This window comes from Carassius gibelio, chromosome A1 (genome assembly GCF_023724105.1).
Source record: "Carassius gibelio isolate Cgi1373 ecotype wild population from Czech Republic chromosome A1, carGib1.2-hapl.c, whole genome shotgun sequence".
Lineage (NCBI taxonomy): Eukaryota > Metazoa > Chordata > Actinopteri > Cypriniformes > Cyprinidae > Carassius > Carassius gibelio.
The window spans coordinates 34,128,410-34,145,882 of record NC_068371.1 but is presented as its reverse complement, the minus strand read 5'-3'; the positions used below and the strand labels follow the sequence as shown (position 1 = coordinate 34,145,882).

The window sequence follows — 17,473 nt, the reverse complement described above, 5'->3', positions numbered from 1 at the left end:
TTAGAGTGAAGGCCACTATCATTTCAGTTTGTGTTAAACTTGTTCTGTTCTGAATATTGCTCAGTTGAAATGATTTGTTTTGGAGAAGGGACATATTAATACACGTTTATAATGTTTGTAAACATTTGGTTTTTGAATCTGTTCATCGGCAGAGGGAGCAACACACACACACACACACACACACTAATCTAATGTGTGTGTGAAACATGAACTGTGAATGTGCGTCATGTACAATGATAATGATCTTTATATTTGTGTGTGCAATTCTTGATTTGAAAGAGGAAGTTCTGAAAGTATGTCTGAGTATCAGTGTTTCTGTTAAGTTACATTCCTTAGTGTGTGTGTGTGTGTGTGTGTGTTTGGGTGGAGTGATATTTCAGAAGCCTCCTCAAATCTGTACCAGATGATTGTAAACAGCTCCAGATTTTACACACACACACACCACACACACACACACACACACACACACACACACACACACACACACTTGGGCTCACGTGACATGATACCAAGGAAGTATTTTCTATTTTAATAATTTTAGATGTTTTTGAATATCAACGTTTAAATTTGTGCATATAATGCATACGATTTTAAACAGACTATTAACAGGAAAACTTTTTAATTTTTAATTTATTTATTTTTTATTTATTTAGGTATTTTGAACAAACGTCAAACCTTTACATATTGTTGTGCTCCAGTCTTAAAGTTGTCGATGCTTCCGTTTTGAAGAGCTCCTCATTGGTCAATCGCGTCACCTGCATCCAATCAGCGGCGTCCTCAGAGGCGCGTCAGGCCCCGCCCCCCTCAGTAGTACAGGTGAGTGAGTGCGGCGTCATGAGACTCGGTCCGAGCCACGGACTGTATTAACCAGAACCGAACTGACCCGAACTGACCCGAGCGGAGGAGACCGTGAGTACCGCGCTGTTCCTCTGTGACTGCAGCTCCTCGCTCCTCACCAGCTCTTGAGCTGAGAGAGTTTCAGTGTCACGGCGCTCTGCGTGTTTATGACCGTGAACTCTACTCACAAAAGTGTGTGTGTGTGTGTGTGTGTGTGGGTGTGTGTGTGTCGCAAGTGTCTCGCACAGATAGATCTCTCGCACCTGTTTCTGTGAATGGTGGGACTTTCCATAGATTGTTTTTTTTTTATTCTGAACAAACGATATTTTCTGTAAGTAGCCTTTATTTCTCTGTTATATTTCTACACACACACTGTCTCTCGCTCTCTCTCTCTCTCTTTCAATGTTTCCAGCTGAAATCCTCTTCTCTGCTGGTGATTGCTGGTGTGTTTGTGGCTCTCAGGATGGTCAGAGCCGGGGTCACTCTGTGGTCAGAGCCGGGGTCAGAGCGGGGGTCACTCGGTGTTAGATGCAGTCACACTGATGGCTGTTTTCTGGATGTGGAGTGATGAGTGTTGCTCTGACTCTTCTGTGTTTCTCTGTAAATCTAAAGACACTTTTACCTAACTCTGTACGCAGGGCTTCAGTCTGATGTTCGTCTGATCAGTCAAACTCGTGGTTCAGGACAGGACGCACACGTCACTGCTGGAGAACGGCATTGATTCTACTCTGACTGGGCTATTTTGAGACAGATTCTGAAGGGAAGGATTCGTTAATGGAATGGAAAGCCGTCCGTGTTTATGATGAGGTCTCAGAGGTTTCAGCCCGAGGTGTGTGACATGATCAGTTTTGCTCATCATCTGTGTGAGCGTCTCAGGTCCCTCACATGAGTCTATCACTGGTGTAGATCTGCCTCCCACACCGCCCCGGAGCCCAGGACATTATTATCTGAGCGATGCATGTTCTCATCATGTGTTTAGACCCAGCACCAGTCTCTGAAGGGTTAGATGCAGACCCTGGTGTTACACTGAATGTGAAGCAGTCTCCAGAGACTCTGGTTGATGTGTTTGTGGATCAGGTGTTCTGGGTCTGGTCTCGTGTTGATGATGTCACACAACCGTTTTCGGTCTCTTCTTTTGTTTGTAGGCAGATCCTGTATTTCCTCCATCCGTGGTGATCTACGGGACGGTGGTGTTCACTCATTATGTGTTGTTTATTATTTTCTGTTGTGTACTCCTTTATTCTGCCATGAAGGCATTTCTCCATGTGTTTCCATCTGTACAGTCATTTCTTCATGGTTCTTCTTGTTCAGATTCCAGTTTTCCCAGAAACTTGTTTTCAGTTGGGTGTTGATGTACTGTTCTTTCTTCTCTCTGACTGTATTTTTATGTTTTTTTTTAAGCTCTTCGAGCTGTTTTTATTTGAGCTCGATCTGTGTTTAACTGATTTATAACACTTTACTCCTAAAAACATGGTGGAGATGTTGGGGAGAATCATATTATGACTCATTTATTGCTGTTGTGGGAATGTTGTGTAATTAAGGCTGGGCGGTAAAAATTAAGTGGCTTGTGTGTGTGTGTGTGTGTGTCAGGGCTCTAGAGTGTGACCTAATTTCTCAAAGGTGCGACTAAAAAAGAGTCCGAGGTTTGTTTCCTTGCGGTTGAACAACGGACACTAGAACCCTGCACTTCACCTCGGGCCTATTTTCACGTCATAGTTCAGACGCGGGCCGTGTTTTACACTTCTCCTCACGATTATATTTTACTCATCCATCAGTTAGTGATGGAAGAAACCTGCAGCTTCGGTGGAAACGACGCGAGAGCGTGCTGCTGTGACTGTGAAGAGCTGCTCGATGTGTTCAGTGTCCCGCAGCTCAACAGTTCTGTGTTCAAGGACACGCAATAGACGGCAATAGTATAATCATACATGTGACGGGGGAAATAGTAAGGAGATATTTGAATCATGTACTAATAAACTAGTGTTTTCTGAGTCACAAGGATCTAGTTGATCCTGACTCGTCATCTCTTCATTAGACGCATCTTTAGAGAGAAGAGCATCTCCACGGATGATAATGAAACGGTTTTTGTTTTCAGTTAGTTGTGTTTAGTTCAGTAGTCATTTAAAGCTTACTACAGATATATTTATCATGTCTGTGAGGCATGTTTTCACTGAGTGTCGGTTCATGTTTGTACTCCGTTAAAGACGAGATGGAAAAAAGCGCATCCTGTTTGTGTTCTTTATTTTATAAAAGCACAACGTTTTGTTGATATTGTGAGTGCACACAAATAACAGTAGCCCCTTTGCAGTAATGAATGATGTATTACTCTTATGAGCAAAAATGATGGCGTATTGGGCTCTTCGTGTCTTGTCTCTCAGATCGTGAACAGTCTTGTTAAAGGTTCCTGTGTTACTGATGTTTGATCTGTGGTGTATGAGCGGACGCTGGGGGCTGTTCTGGGGCTCTTGCTAGTTCATTAATGTAGATATTGATCAGTGTATAGCTGAAGATACACCACGGCTCTGCGGGAGGATATCTGTGTGTTTACTGCAGATTTGTTATGAGTGTACACGTGTGTTGATGTCGTATGTTGTTCCTCTGATGCCACATTGGATTCATTGAAGTAAAAGGCCCTCATGCCAGATGGAGTCAAACGCTTTTCTGAAGTTAACGAAGCATGGAAAGATATTTCTTTTCTTAAGTTTGGTGTCTTTGTCAGTTAGGGACACACATTCTGTGATAGTTATTAGGGTTGAGTTTGTCTCCGTTTTCTGAATTGAGGTGAAGAGGCCTTTATTCCAGCTGCTGGAAGGATGATATTAAACAAAAAAATGAGTTTGCTCTGTGGATTTAATAATGTAATTCAGAATGCCATCCATGCCACATGCTTGTGTGATTGAGTGTTTGTATATTGTGGCACAGTTCAGCGAGTGTAAGGGTGTTCTGGACTCTTTAATGGTGGACTCTTGAACACATGGTGTATTGTACAGTGAGTTTGATCATGGTTTATAGAGAAGTGGTCTATCCACACATCTCCGTTCTGGATGGGTAACTCTTCATGGTAAGATTGGGTTAGTGTGTTCCCGTGTTCCTAGAAATGCTTTGATTCTGGAGATTGTTCTGTTACTCTAGCTGATTTTGTATATTATGTTTCTTGGAGTTTATCGTGGTAGAGTTAGCGTGTGTCTACATGGTCAGCATCTCTGTGTTTCTGATCTGATAAAGGTTTTTGCACTCATTGTCAACCCATTTCTCTTGTACAGGCCCGTGTATTGTTTTGTGTGTGGTTTTTAGGTTCGATAGTGTAGCACTCATTGAAATATTTGGTTGATCTCTCTTTCTGTGTCTGTTGTGTGAGACAGCGAGTCTTCAGGTCTGTTGAGATGAAGTGAAACAGCACAGATCACCTGACAGAGAGTGAAACTGAAGCGCTCCATCAGAGAGTGAGAATATATCTGTGCTAAACTTTACTTCGCCTCAAACTCCCTCACTGGCGAGTGAAATACACGTTTCCAGTGAGTTACCCTTCTTGTAGAATTGTGCTTCAAATAAAGAACTTTATGTTGACCAGATGCTTAGTTAATCATTTAAGCTACAAGTTAAGGTTGTCTATATGGACAGAGATTTAAAAAAAAGAGTTAACTTTAACTGCAGTGTTAAATGAGATGCGGTCGAAGATTTGGGTGCAACTAACTTTTGCGTTCATCTAGAGCCGAGTGTGTGTCTGTGTGAGTGTGTGTGTGTGTGCGTGTGCGTGAGTGTGTGTGCGAGTGTGTGTGAGTGAGTGTGAGTGTGTGTGTGTGTGTGTGTGTGTGGAACACATGTGATATCTGATCGTGTTTGTTCGTCTCTCTGACGTTGCTGAATCAGACTCTATTTTCTGTCTTGAATTGTTTCACTCCTCTCAGTTCCTGTGTGTGTGTGTGTGTGTGTACATGGTTGAGTGTCTTCTGCAAGTACAGTGTGTGTGTGTGTGTGTGTGTGTGTGTGTTTGTGTACATGGTTGAGTGTCTTCTGCAAGTACTGTGTGTGTGTGTGTGTGTGTGTGTGTTTGTGTACATGGTTGAGTGTCTTCTGCAAGTACAGAGTGTGTGTGTGTGTGTGTGTATGTGTTTGTGTACATGGTTGAGTGTCTTCTGCAAGTACAGTGTGTGTGTGTGTGTGTGTGTGTGTGTGTTTGTGTACATAGTTGAGTGTCTTCTGCAAGTACAGTGTGTGTGTGTGTGTATGTGTTTGTGTACATGGTTGAGTGTCTTCTGCAAGTACAGTGTGTGTGTGTGTGTGTGTGTGTGTGTTTGTGTACATAGTTGAGTGTCTTCTGCAAGTACAGTGTGTGTGTGTGTGTATGTGTTTGTGTACATGGTTGAGTGTCTTCTGCAAGTACAGTGTGTGTGTGTGTGTGTGTGTGTGTGTTTGTGTACATAGTTGAGTGTCTTATGCAAGTACAATGTGTGTGTGTGTGTGTGTGTGTGTGTGTGTGTTTGTGTACATAGTTGAGTGTCTTCTGCAAGTACAGTGTGTGTGTGTGTGTGTGTGTGTGTGTGTGTGTGTTTGTGTACATAGTTGAGTGTCTTATGCAAGTACAGTGTGTGTGTGTGTGTGTGTGTGTGTGTGTGTGTGTGTGTGTGTGTGTGTGTGTGTGTTGTGTACATAGTTGAGTGTCTTCTGCAAGTACAGTGTGTGTGTGTGTGTGTGTGTATGTGTTTGTGTACATGGTTGAGTGTCTTCTGCAAGTACAGTGTGTGTGTGTGTGTTTGTGTACATGGTTGAGTGTCTTCTGCAAGTACAGTGTGTGTGTGTGTGTGTGTGTGTGTGTGTGTGTTTGTGTACATAGTTGAGTGTCTTCTGCAAGTACAGTGTGTGTGTGTGTGTGTGTGTGTGTTTGTGTACATGGTTGAGTGTCTTCTGCAAGTACAGTGAGTGTGTGTGTGTGTGTGTGTTTGTGTACATGGTTGAGTGTCTTCTGCAAGTACAGTGAGTGTGTGTGTGTGTGTGTGTTCTGGTTTCTCTGGTCAGTGTGTGCTGTGAATCTCACAGAAGTGTCAGGAAATGTCAGTGTCAAATAGAAAATGAAAGTGTTACTTTCTTGACATTTGAAGAGGTTTGATCATGTAACGTCTCTATTTCCTCTACACACGTTATATGTGTGGTCAGGTGAGTGACTGTGTGTGGAAAATAAACCCACTTTAGATCATTTAGTAACGGCTGACCTTTTGTGTCTCGTCTCATTACTGTAATACACACAGAATCTCATTCTCATTACCGTAACGGAAGAGGTTTAGGTCTTTTACATGAAATATTTAGGTCATATTTTTATTTAAGTGTTAAAGAAATCATTGTATTACATTAACAAGAATCATCTGGAGTGAAAATATTCTTGTCATGAAAATAATTCTCAGTAGACATTCTTATGTTATATTAAAGTCAGATTTAAATGGCTGACTTGAATATAACACATATTTTGGAAATAAAGCTTTTTAGCATTAATGTCTCTTTCATTACTGTAATAAAAAAGAAAAAAGAACAATCAAGGCCTATATAAATAAATAAATTATTAGCATATATTCTCCTCATATTCATGCAGAGCTCTGTAATACGAAGAAAGAGATCTTGGACAATCTCATCACTTTATTATACAGTCTTAAATTTAGACTGATTTAACTAATGCCAAAACTCCTAGTTGTATCCCAGTGATGAGAATCCTCACGGATCCTAATGGTCATAAAACATGTTCGTTTTCTCTAAGTGATCATTTCATATTAAAACCCGGCTGATGTTCTCCTCTGTTACAGTAGATCTGGTTCCGTATGACTCCATGAATGACCTCTGACCTGTGAAGCCCCGCCCCCTCCAGGCCCGTCCAATCACGCGCAGCCGTAACGATGGTTTGCCATGACAATGAGAGTATCAAGTTCTTCTACGACATCAGCAGGAAGAACATCAGCGACACGTGGAGGACTAAAGACTACGTGGTGGTGTCTCTGGGCCTGCTGGTCTCTGTTTTCGTCATCTTCACCAACATCCTGGTCATGCTGGCCATCTTCATGAACCGCAGGTTCCACTACCCCATCTACTACCTGCTGGGGAACCTGGCGGCAGCCGACCTGTTCGCAGGCATCTCCTACATGTACCTGATGTTCCACACGGGCCCCTGGACCATCAAGCTGTCCACCAGTCAGTGGTTTATCCGGCAGGTGAGATGATGAAGATGAGCTCAGGGGGTGTGTGTGTGTGTGTGTGTGTGTGTGTGTGACTGCTGGTTAATGAGGAACTGTGCTGCAGCAGGACTCAGACTGAGATTCAGATGAAGTGTTCACACACAGAAAGAGTCCAGTCAAAGCACAGCACTATGTTCTGAAGGAACTCTTCTGCTTTGATGTGTTTTATTTAATTGTTAAAGATCTATTGATACAATTATTCAGACACATTGATGTAGGAAGCATTTATTTTTGTTGAATATTTTCCCTTTAAATGCATTGAGCCACTTAGAAAATACATTATAAACCTTTATTGAGAAGCACTTTATTTGACAAAAAAATTTGTTGTAAAGGAATTCTTGTATTTTATTACATTTCATTTCATACAGAAGGGAGGACGTGTTCATATTTTTTAGAATATTAATGTATGAAGTCAGTATGACTCAGGGCGGCCGGTTGATGGACAGGATGTGCTGCACTTCCTGTTTCCTGTGAGGAATTCTGGGAGAAGCTCCGTGATGGGGCTTTATCTGATCAAAGCACACACAAACTCAAAGCTCTTCATTACAAACCGTCAGAAATAAACGTTTGGTTTAACTTGAGGACATTATGATAGACATATATCACTATTTATAATAAAACAGTGTGAATAATAAAAAATAAAAAGCTTAATGCAACATTTAAAACGAAGTGTTCTGTTATGATATACTTATATTTTAAAAGAATCTTTTAGGTTTTAGCAATTCAGTTGTCTACACATGTGTTTTGGGGAGGCGAGTGAATTCATGGAGTCAGTCAGAATGGGCCTGTTTTCAGCCGGTTCAGGTGCGTTATGGGAAACAGTCATCTGTGTCTTCCTGTGTCTGTTTTCATGATGAGGTTCTTGAAAGTGTGATGTTCACCTCAGCATCAGCATGACCACAGATATCACAGCTTTGCTTGTTTCCCGTGTTGCTGAAGGTCAGAAGTGCATCCTCTAGATGGAGAAGAAGAACACTGTTACTTTGTGTGAACACAGCTGATAGTGTCCCACTTGTTTTCTTACATTTTCACTTCTTATTTTAACACTAATTCCTTGACATACTTCACAATGAATGGTTTCTCATATAAGTAACTGTTTGTTCTTCGTTCATTCTTCTCAGTTATTAGGGTTTAATGTTGTCACATTCAATATTTCTGTGTTGAGTGTGTCACCATGAAGGTGTTTGGTATTTGTGTGCTGCTTCTGATGAGTTCTGATTCCTCATGTGACTTTTTCTTTACCACCAGTGTTTTTATTTCATTTAAATCTGTAAACGTAAAAAAAAGTTGCAAGCATGTTTGTTTTTACTGTAAAGTTCTGGCAACCACAGCCGCCATTATTGTATAATTATAAAAAATGTAATATAAAACTTAATGTAAAAAATAGCATTTCATATAATATAGTAGGATTTAAAGCAACATATACTTTTGGCCACATACCTCATGCAAGATTTTTGCACTGGACGGTCGAGTACACAGGGTATCTCAAATGTAAGACTTTTAAGACCAGCACAAATAAAATGAATACCATATGAGCTGGGTAGAGCAGTGTCTATGAGAACATATTAAACCGTTTTGTAAAATCTTGTACATGAACTGTAAATAATGCTTTTTAAAAAGTTTAATCATATGAAACCTATCAGCCTTTAAAACAATTTTTAAGAAAATGGATGAGTAAATAGCATTAGTTATTATATTAATTTAAAAGGGTCATGAACTAGGAAAAAAAAATCCCTTGATCTTTTGACATAAGAGGTCGCAGAACTATAAAAACATCCTGTAAGTTTCAGAACATTTTCATAAAGTCTAAAAACAGCTTATATTACAGCTTGTATAAGTTGTGGAATGTGCCACTTCATGACGTAATCATGGGGCTAATCATTGCCACTGACAGATCATCAACACCTGCTCCTACAGCACTGCCTGTTTAGCCCCGCCCACCGATTCTTTAGCACCGCCTGTTTAGCCCCGCCCACCGATTCTTTAGCACCGCCTGTTTAGCCCCACCCACCGATTCTACAGCACTGCCTGTTTAGCCCCGCCCACAGATTCTACAGCACTGCCTGTTTAGCCCCGCCCACAGATTCTACAGCACTAAATGTTTAGCCCCGCCCACCGATTCTACAGCACTGCCTGTTTAGCCACGCCCACCGATTCTACAGCACTGCCTGCTTAGCACCGCCCACCGGTTCTACATCACTGCCTGTTTAGCCCAGCCCACCGATTCTACAGCACTGCCTGTTTAGCCCCGCCCACCGATTTTACAGCACTGCCTGTTTAGCCACGCCCACCGATTCTACAGCACTGCCTGTTTAGCCCCGCCCACCGATTCTACAGCACTGTCTGTTCAGCCACGCCCACCGATTCTACAGCACTGCCTGTTTAGCCCCGCCCACCGATTTTACAGCACTGCCTGTTTAGCCACGCCCACCGATTCTACAGCACTGCCTGTTTAGCCCCGCCCACCGATTCTACAGCACTGTCTGTTCAGCCACGCCCACCAATTCTACAGCACTGCCTGTTTAGCCCCGCCCACCGATTCTACAGCACTGCCTGTTTAGCCTCGCCCACCGATTCTAAAGCACTTGCCTGCTTAGCACCGCCCACCGGTTCTACATCACTGCCTGTTTAGCCCCGCCCACCGATTCTACAGCACTGCCTGTCCAGCCACGCCCACCGATTCTACAGCACTGCCTGTTTAGCCCCGCCCACCGATTCTAAAGCACTGCCTGTTTAGGTCTGTCTACTCATTTCTGCATGTAGTAGGTCAGAGTTGTCAAACTAAATCCTCACAGTGCCAGAGCCCTGCAGATTTTATATTCACCCTTATTAAACACACCTGATCCAGATCTGCTGTAAATGCTGTTCTTCTGTCTCTCAGGGTTTGATCGACACCAGTCTGACGGCGTCGGTCATTAATCTGATGGCCATTGCACTGGAGCGCCACCAGACAATCTTCACCATGCAGCTGCACAGTAAAATGAGCAACCACCGGGTGGTGCTGCTGATCATCGGCATCTGGCTCATCGCCATACTGTTGGGTTTGGTGCCCTCGATGGGATGGAGCTGCTTGTGCAACACCAGTGTGTGCTCGAACATGGCACCACTCTACAGCCGCAGCTACCTGGTGTTCTGGGCCGTGCTCAACCTGCTGACCTTCACTGTCATGCTGGCCGTTTACATGCGCATCTTCGTCTACGTGCTCCGCAAGAACCACCGCATGAGCCAGCACACCTCGCAGGTCAAGCAGAAGGAGACGGTGCTCAACCTGATGAAGACCGTCGTCATGATCCTGGGTAGGACCGCTCAATAACCTGTATCTTAACCAGATGAGATGAGAGCAAGCATTTTGCTGTTTTCCTATCATGTCGTAAATAACGATATGTTATTGCTATAGTTATTGTTATAGTTATAATTATAGATATAGTATATATTGCAGTAGTTATAGTCAGGGTCATTGTTATTATTATAGCTAACGTTATAGTTATTAGTTTTAATTCTTGATCTAGTTATTACTATTATATTGTTATAGTTATCATAGATAATATTATAGTTACTATTTTTAGTTATCGCTATTGTTAGTCATGTTTGGTTATAGTTCTCATTAGTTGTGATTTTTGTACAGTTATTTTTAAAGCTAATATTATCATTCTCTTTATTGATATAGTTGTATTTACAGTTATTACTATAGTTTTGATACAGTTATTGTTATAGTTATCATTACATTATCTCTATAGTTAACACTATACGTATTGTTGCAATTATCGCTATAGTTATCATTATAATTATACTGTAGCTATTGTTACAGATATGATTTTTTTTATTATTTACAGTTATTGTTACAATTCTCAATATAGTTATTGCTATAGATAGGTATAGTTATCGGTAAATGATCACTATGGTTATTATTATAGTTATCACTATGGTATTGTTACAGTTATCGTTATCGTTATAATAATAGTAAACTATTGTTACAGATATGTTTTTTCATTTCGTTATCATTACAATTCTCAATATAGTTATCGCTTTCCTTGCAGTAATGCTATAGTTATCATAAGTTATGCTATAATTTATAATTATATAGTTTAGTATTATAGTAATGTGTATTATAGTTAGTTACAGATTTTTTTTATTATTTACAGTTATCGTTTCAATTCTTTGTATAGTTTTTGTCGTAGTTGTCATTGTAATTATAGGTATTGTTACACTTATATCGTGTTCGTCATAGTTAATATTATGATTCTTGGTGAAGGACTGAAGTTGAATCTAAGGTCACATTAGTTCAGAAGGCTCCTTCCTGTCTCTGATAATAAAGTTAGTTGTTCTGGGTGTTGTATCGTCTCATTGTGTCTCAGCACTTGATGTTACTCTGATAAATACACAAACAGTCCCGCAGTGATCCAGAGCAGTGGTCTGAATGTGTTTGAGTAAACTCCTGTCCTGTGTTTAGAGAATAACATGCAGCAGCTGTGTACTGAAACACACACACACACGCACGCACGCGTGTAAGATCAAGGCCTGTCTGGACTCGTCTGACTGGATCTGCATGTTTGCACCATCTCTGCTTTACTCTTCTGTCTGTAGAGACCGAGAGGCAATGCATGTTCTGACAGAGTCATGTCACGCCTACTCACACACACACACACACACAGGAATGTCAACACACGTACTCTGACAGCGTTTCTGGAAACTCTTGCTATATGAAGTCTTGGAAATATCCGATAAACACACACACACACACACACGCACAAGACACTTCCTGAACATGCATCAGAGACCCCTAATGTCTAACGTTCACATTATCAGCAGAGCAATACTGATTTGAATCAAAAACAGTTTATTTACCTTCAGAACATCCTGACCACATTAAGATTTGGAGTGATAGCGTGGGACAGACAGAAGTAGAGTTTGTCCTTCAGCGTAATTACACGTCTGTATTCAGAGTCACATGATCAGTGTCACTCATTTACTTACATTTGCATCTCCTACAAATGAAAAAGGAGCAGCAGGTTACTGCGTCTCATTCACATTATTGGAAAGAAACGTAGCAAATAATTCAACCTAATTAATTTACATTTATGCCTTTAGCAGATGCAAAGCGTTTTACAAAAGAGGAACAAAAGCCATTGGTCAAGTGGAAATTCAGAGATAAATCAGCCAATCAGAGCTCTTGATTTTTATTCTGATTTCCAGCATTACAAGTTCCTGACAAACTGCTCAAAGACTCGTTTTCACGCTTAACTATACCCATGACTATACCCATGAAGTTTTAATTATCATTCTAGAAGAATTTTAGTTTACTCCAATATTAAAGGCATAGTTGACCCAAGAACTCAAATCAGCCCAAGTCCATGACTCTCTTCTTTCAGAGTTATATTAGAAAGCTTCACTGCTCTGGTGTGTATTAGTTGGTCTGGAGTCCCAGGCACTGGTGCTGATGTGTGGATGGAAGGGTTCTGAGGATGTTCTGTGTTCTTCCCGCAGGATGTTTCGTGGTGTGTTGGACACCGGGGCTGGTGCTGCTGCTCCTGGATGGATTGTGTGAATCCTGTGATGTTCTGACCTACGAGAAGTACTTCCTGGTGCTGGCCGAGTGCAACTCCTTCATGAACCCCATCATCTACTCCTACCGGGACAAGGACATGCGCGACACCTTCAAACACATCCTGTGCTTCCCGTGTCTGGGTCCTCAGCAGACGGGCGAGTTCTCGGGTGTGCACTTCAACACCGTCAAGCAGGAGGTATTCCCAGAGAGAGACGACAGACACCACACCAGGCCGCTCAGGCGCTCAGTCATGCTAGCAACATACAAACACCGAATCATAGCCTAGCTACTGTACGTGTGGCAAGTGTTTGTCCGTGTAATTCTGTAACAAAGCATTCAACAAGCTTTGCCATTCGTGCAAACTCAACCACTAAAACTACTGTCTATAGAAGCCTTTGTCTGACAGAATAGGTGATTGGACTTTTCCCCGCACAATTCTGAGATATGTCAACTTGGAATTGCTGGATATAAACAATTATTAGGTGATGCAACGATTAACCGCAAGCCAGTTGAAAACGGATTTAAATATGTTGAGATGCTAAACAATTGTGATTCAGTCAGTGGAAGGAGTTTATATGAATGTGCATATTAAAGTTAATAAGTGCAGTGCTGCTTTGTTTACAACGGTAACCAAGGAAACGCTTTAAACTCCACCCGCTGCAGTGTTCCTAAGTGCTTTGTTTACAGCTGTAACCAAGGAAACGCTTTAAGCTCCACCCGCTGCAGTGTTCCTAAGTGCTTTGTTTACAGCTGTAACCAAGGAAACGCTTTAAGCTCCACCCGCTGCAGTGTTCATAAGTGTTTTGTTTACAGCTGTAACCAAGGAAACGCTCTAAGCTCCACCCGCTGCAGTGTTCATAAGTGTTTTGTTTACAGCTGTAACCAAGGAAACGCTCTAAGCTCCACCCGCTGCAGTGTTCATAAGTGTTTTGTTTACAGCTGTAACCAAGGAAACGCTTTAAGCTCCACCCGCTGCAGTGTTCATAAGTGTTTTGTTTACAGCTGTAACCACCGCTGCAGTGTTCATAAGTGTTTTGTTTACAGCGGTAACCAAGGAAACGCTCTAAACTCCACCTGCTAGCAGAGAGTGAGGCCTCGTTTACACTAGTGCATTTTAGTTTTAAAACGCATAACTTTTGCTACGGTTAAGTCTATCGTTTACACTACTCCGGCATTTTCGACCCTTGAAAACAGAGACTTCTGAAAAACGATGGCGTGGCTGCCCAGGTTCGCTCTGTGTATTCTTGTGAACCGTGTAAACCGTAACATCATGCACATCGTTGTCAAGCACATAGACGCGTCTGCGATCTGAATAATAAGGAATCTACCTATGCATATTTATGTCTGTATCTGAATGTATCATGAATGGTCATGTGACGAGCGTTTTAGGTTGTGTAGTGTAAATGGAGATCATTTCTGAAACGCCAGTGTAGACCAGGACCGTTTTCATTCTGAAACACACTTCTGTAAACAACACTTCCTGAACATGCATAGAGACCGCTAGTGTCTGACTATCAGGAGAACAATACTGATTTGAATCAACAACAGTTTATTCACCACCAGAACATCCTGACCACATTAAGATTTGGAGTGATAGCGTGGGACAGACAGAAGTAGAGTTTCTGCTTCAGACAAAGCCGAAGAAATTTCTTTTATTTGTGTTATTTATTCTGAGCTTGTTTTCAATTTTTTATTTAGTTTTGTTATTTACATTTACATTATATGACTTACAAATGAGGACAATTGAAGCAACCAAAACCAACAGAAGAGTAATGATATACAAGTGCTGTATTAGTATATTATTATAGTGCTATATTTCAGTTTCACAAAGAAACATGGGCATTTTGTCCAAGCAAAACTAAAAGGACACATTTAATTTATAATTTGTCTTGAATCTCATTTAGTTAAATCGTGAATCAAATCGTGAGTTGAGTGAATCATAACATCCCTAATGATTACACTTTTATTTTTTATTCTGTGGCAGAAACAAAACAGAATTGTATGATTTAAACTGCATTCCGAGGAAAACATTACACTTGTGAGATATAAACTCAGATTTCCAAGGGAAAAAGAATTAAGGAAGTTGTGAGATGTAAACTTAGATTTCTGAGAAGTGAAAACTGAGATATGAACTCAGGAATCAGAAGAAGTCAGGAGTCTAAATATACATGTAGAATGACAAAAAACATCCGAAAACTCAGAACTACCAATTTCAAGATAAACAGTCAGAATTACCTTTTATGTGTGCGTGTGCGTATGTGTGTGTGCGTGTGTGTATATATATGTATATGTGTGTGTGTGTGTGTGTGTATGTATATATGTATATTCATTCCACATTTCCATTAACTTTACACTGAAGGGCTAGCTAACACAAGCTAGTCTACTTTGGCTAGAAGTGCCCTTGTGTTCTGACTCGGCTGTGTGGACAGGGTTACAGTTGTGTGTGGATCTGATCAAGGCTCTCCTGTCTGTGGAGTTAAGAGCACAGCCGCTGTATGATGGCACTTGTTTGTGTGTCTAATAACTGCTCTTCTCTTGTGTTGTGCAGCGGAGACGGCGTGTGCTGCAGGACTCGTGGCTCGTATGTAGATGAGCTTCATTCATTCTCTGTCTGTAGCGTCTCGGGCTGATTCTCTCTGAGACAGCTGCTGTCTGGTTCTGCACGCGGGGCATGAGCTGCACACCTGCTGCTGTCACCGGCGGATGTTTTTTCACCATGGGTTTCTCTCGTTTGTCCTCTTCAGTTCCTGTGTGTGTGTGTGTGACGCACATGTTTGTGAATGCTCCTCTAACGGCTGTGTAATGATGCAGTCGTGTTTCTGCCTGACAGATGTGCAGCGTTCACTGCTGTGACCCAACCTCGTAAACATTAGGTCTGTGGTTGAAGTGTGTCACGCGAGCATCCGCTCTCTCTCTCTCTCTCTCTCTCACACACACACACACACACACTCTCTCTCTCTCACACACACACACACTCTCTCTCTCTCTCACACACACACACACACACACACACACACACTCTCTCTCTCTCTCTCTCTCTCTCTCTCACACACACTCTCTCTCTCTCTCACACACACACTCTCACACACACTGAGGTCCTCCGGTGGTGTTCTGGTGTAACTGCATCACTCTGTAATACCTCACCAGCATGTGGCTGTACTCTCGGGCTCCTGCAGTAACATCTAACACGTCCCTGGGTCTGTTACAGCTTCCATCTGTTCTATCATAAGAGTTTTATCCCTCTGAATCGTACCGAAGCCTCTCATCATCTCATGATTTCAGTGTCTTACTGAAGAACTGGTTCAGACGATGAGGATGATTGTGTGGTTTAATCGCCTCACACAGATATCTGCTTCTGATCGTGGTTTATAGATGCTCTGATTCTAACCTGATCAGGTGCTGAACGTGTCCAGATGATTGTTTTCTCTCCGTCCTCTGATCAATCAACACTGATGATGGTGTCTCGTTCTCATCCACTGACTCTGACACACAGACGCTCCTCTCTCTCGCCGGTTTAACTCTCTCTCTGTGTGTGTGTGTGTGTGTGTGTGTCTCAGGCTCGTAAGACTCGTGACGCAGACGGAGAGCAGGCGAACAGAGGACAGCTGGTGCTGAAGGAGACGGAGAACATGCTGGACTCCAGCGAGAGCTGAGGAACGTCTGACTGGGAATCAGTTCCTTGTACATATGGTTTTATTTAATTCCTGTCCTCCTGTTGAAGCTGGCGCATGGTTTTTATGTTGTACTTGAAAGCAGGCGACAGACATGACTCGTGTTTGCAGTCGTCTGCACTAATACTGATTACTATCCTCTTCTCCAGAAGCTCCTTTCTTTATTTAAAAACATTAGAATCAATGAAATGAATCAATGTTGTGTAGATTTTAAGGCATTCTCAGTTGAATAAACCCTTTTCTGAGTAACTTTGTTTCTTCTTCGGTTGAGATTTATTGTTTCTGTCATGTTTTATTTAGTTTCTTCTCCTCCACCACATTATTTCTGATCAGACCTGAGCTTCAGATGATTTTGTGACTCGGACACGATAGCAAGAGATTATTCTGATCTAAAGAAAAACGTAATCATGACCGCCATTATTGTAGACAATCATTTTAATCATAATTCAGTCAGAATTATCAAAATTAGACTTGATGAGAATTACAATTATATAATTATGAATTGGTATTCCATCTCCAACAATCATGGCTTCTTATTTAAAAGTATTTCATGACTTTGACTTGTTTTCTCTTGTTCAGAGCTTCAGATGACTTTAGCAGACTTATTGCAGAGGTCATATTTACAATATTTTGTGTCCTTTTTTAAAGTTTGACATGATTAGGACGTGATGACAGAAAGAGAGATATAAATCTCAGGAATGCAGAGATGGAAAGTAACGAATTACATTTACTCGCGTTATCTACTTCTACTTTTTAAAAGTATTTTTTTCATCTGTAAAAGTTGTAAAACTGCTTCCTTGAGTTAAAACCACTGGTTTGAGATGAATAGGCCTGTCCCAGGGGTGTCAGATCTGTTCCTGGAGGAGTTTGGTTCTATCCCTGCTCAAACACACATCATGTAGTTCTCAAACGAGCCTGAACGATGAGATTAGCTGGATCGGGCGTGTTTAATTAGGGTTAATTAAACACACTCGTGTGTGTGTGTGTGTGTCGCTGTCAGAATCAGATCCCAGAGGAAATGACGAGTAACTCTTCGACAGATGCCGACACAGATGATCTCGAGTGTAATAGTGAGTGCAGACTAACGACAGGTGCGCGTGCTCGCTGAACCGGATCCGGTTCTTCCGCATTCACGCGTCACGTGATGTGTAGTGAGTCTCGGTCCAAACCGGTTCACACCTTATGAACCATATTATGCCTTTAAT

At 41.7% G+C, this 17,473-nt stretch overlaps 1 protein-coding gene and 1 long non-coding RNA gene across 8 annotated transcripts; one reads left to right on the top strand and one right to left on the bottom strand.

The window, feature by feature from the left end:
- The first annotated feature begins 799 nt into the window (after nucleotides 1-799).
- LOC128029157 (lysophosphatidic acid receptor 2) lies at nucleotides 800-16,517 on the top strand. Of its 7 annotated transcripts, none has more exons than XR_008187385.1 (6): nucleotides 800-909; nucleotides 6,627-7,028; nucleotides 9,934-10,348; nucleotides 12,537-12,793; nucleotides 15,146-15,993; nucleotides 16,155-16,517. XR_008187385.1 is itself a non-coding variant. In XM_052616783.1 (6 exons), exons 2-6 carry the CDS (start codon nucleotides 6,717-6,719, stop codon nucleotides 16,248-16,250), a joined length of 1,113 nt encoding a protein of 370 aa, XP_052472743.1. In that variant the 5' UTR covers nucleotides 801-909; nucleotides 6,627-6,716; the 3' UTR covers nucleotides 16,251-16,517. The 7 variants fall into 7 exon arrangements, 6 of the variants coding, with proteins under 6 accessions (XP_052472743.1, XP_052473117.1, XP_052472896.1 ...); XM_052616783.1 differs by having other exon boundaries at nucleotides 801-909; nucleotides 15,146-15,178; XM_052616936.1 differs by having other exon boundaries at nucleotides 825-909; nucleotides 6,630-7,028; nucleotides 15,146-15,178.
- On the bottom strand, nucleotides 7,328-8,599 carry LOC127939672 (uncharacterized). Its single transcript, XR_008148935.1, has 3 exons — nucleotides 8,493-8,599; nucleotides 8,116-8,320; nucleotides 7,328-8,007 (listed from the first exon to the last, which is right to left on the bottom strand). It is a non-coding gene; the product is annotated as an uncharacterized LOC127939672 (long non-coding RNA).
- Nucleotides 16,518-17,473: the final 956 nt, after the last annotated feature.

Bases quoted from the DNA above. Each gene is read 5' to 3' on its own strand.
- LOC128029157 (XM_052616783.1), top strand. From the start codon at position 6,717: ATGGTTTGCCATGACAATGAGAGTATCAAGTTCTTCTACGACATCAGC. The intron at 7,029-9,933 runs GTGAGATGATGA...TCTGTCTCTCAG, and splicing joins GTCAGTGGTTTATCCGGCAG to GGTTTGATCGACACCAGTCT. The intron at 15,179-16,154 runs GTATGTAGATGA...TGTGTGTCTCAG, and splicing joins TGCTGCAGGACTCGTGGCTC to GCTCGTAAGACTCGTGACGC.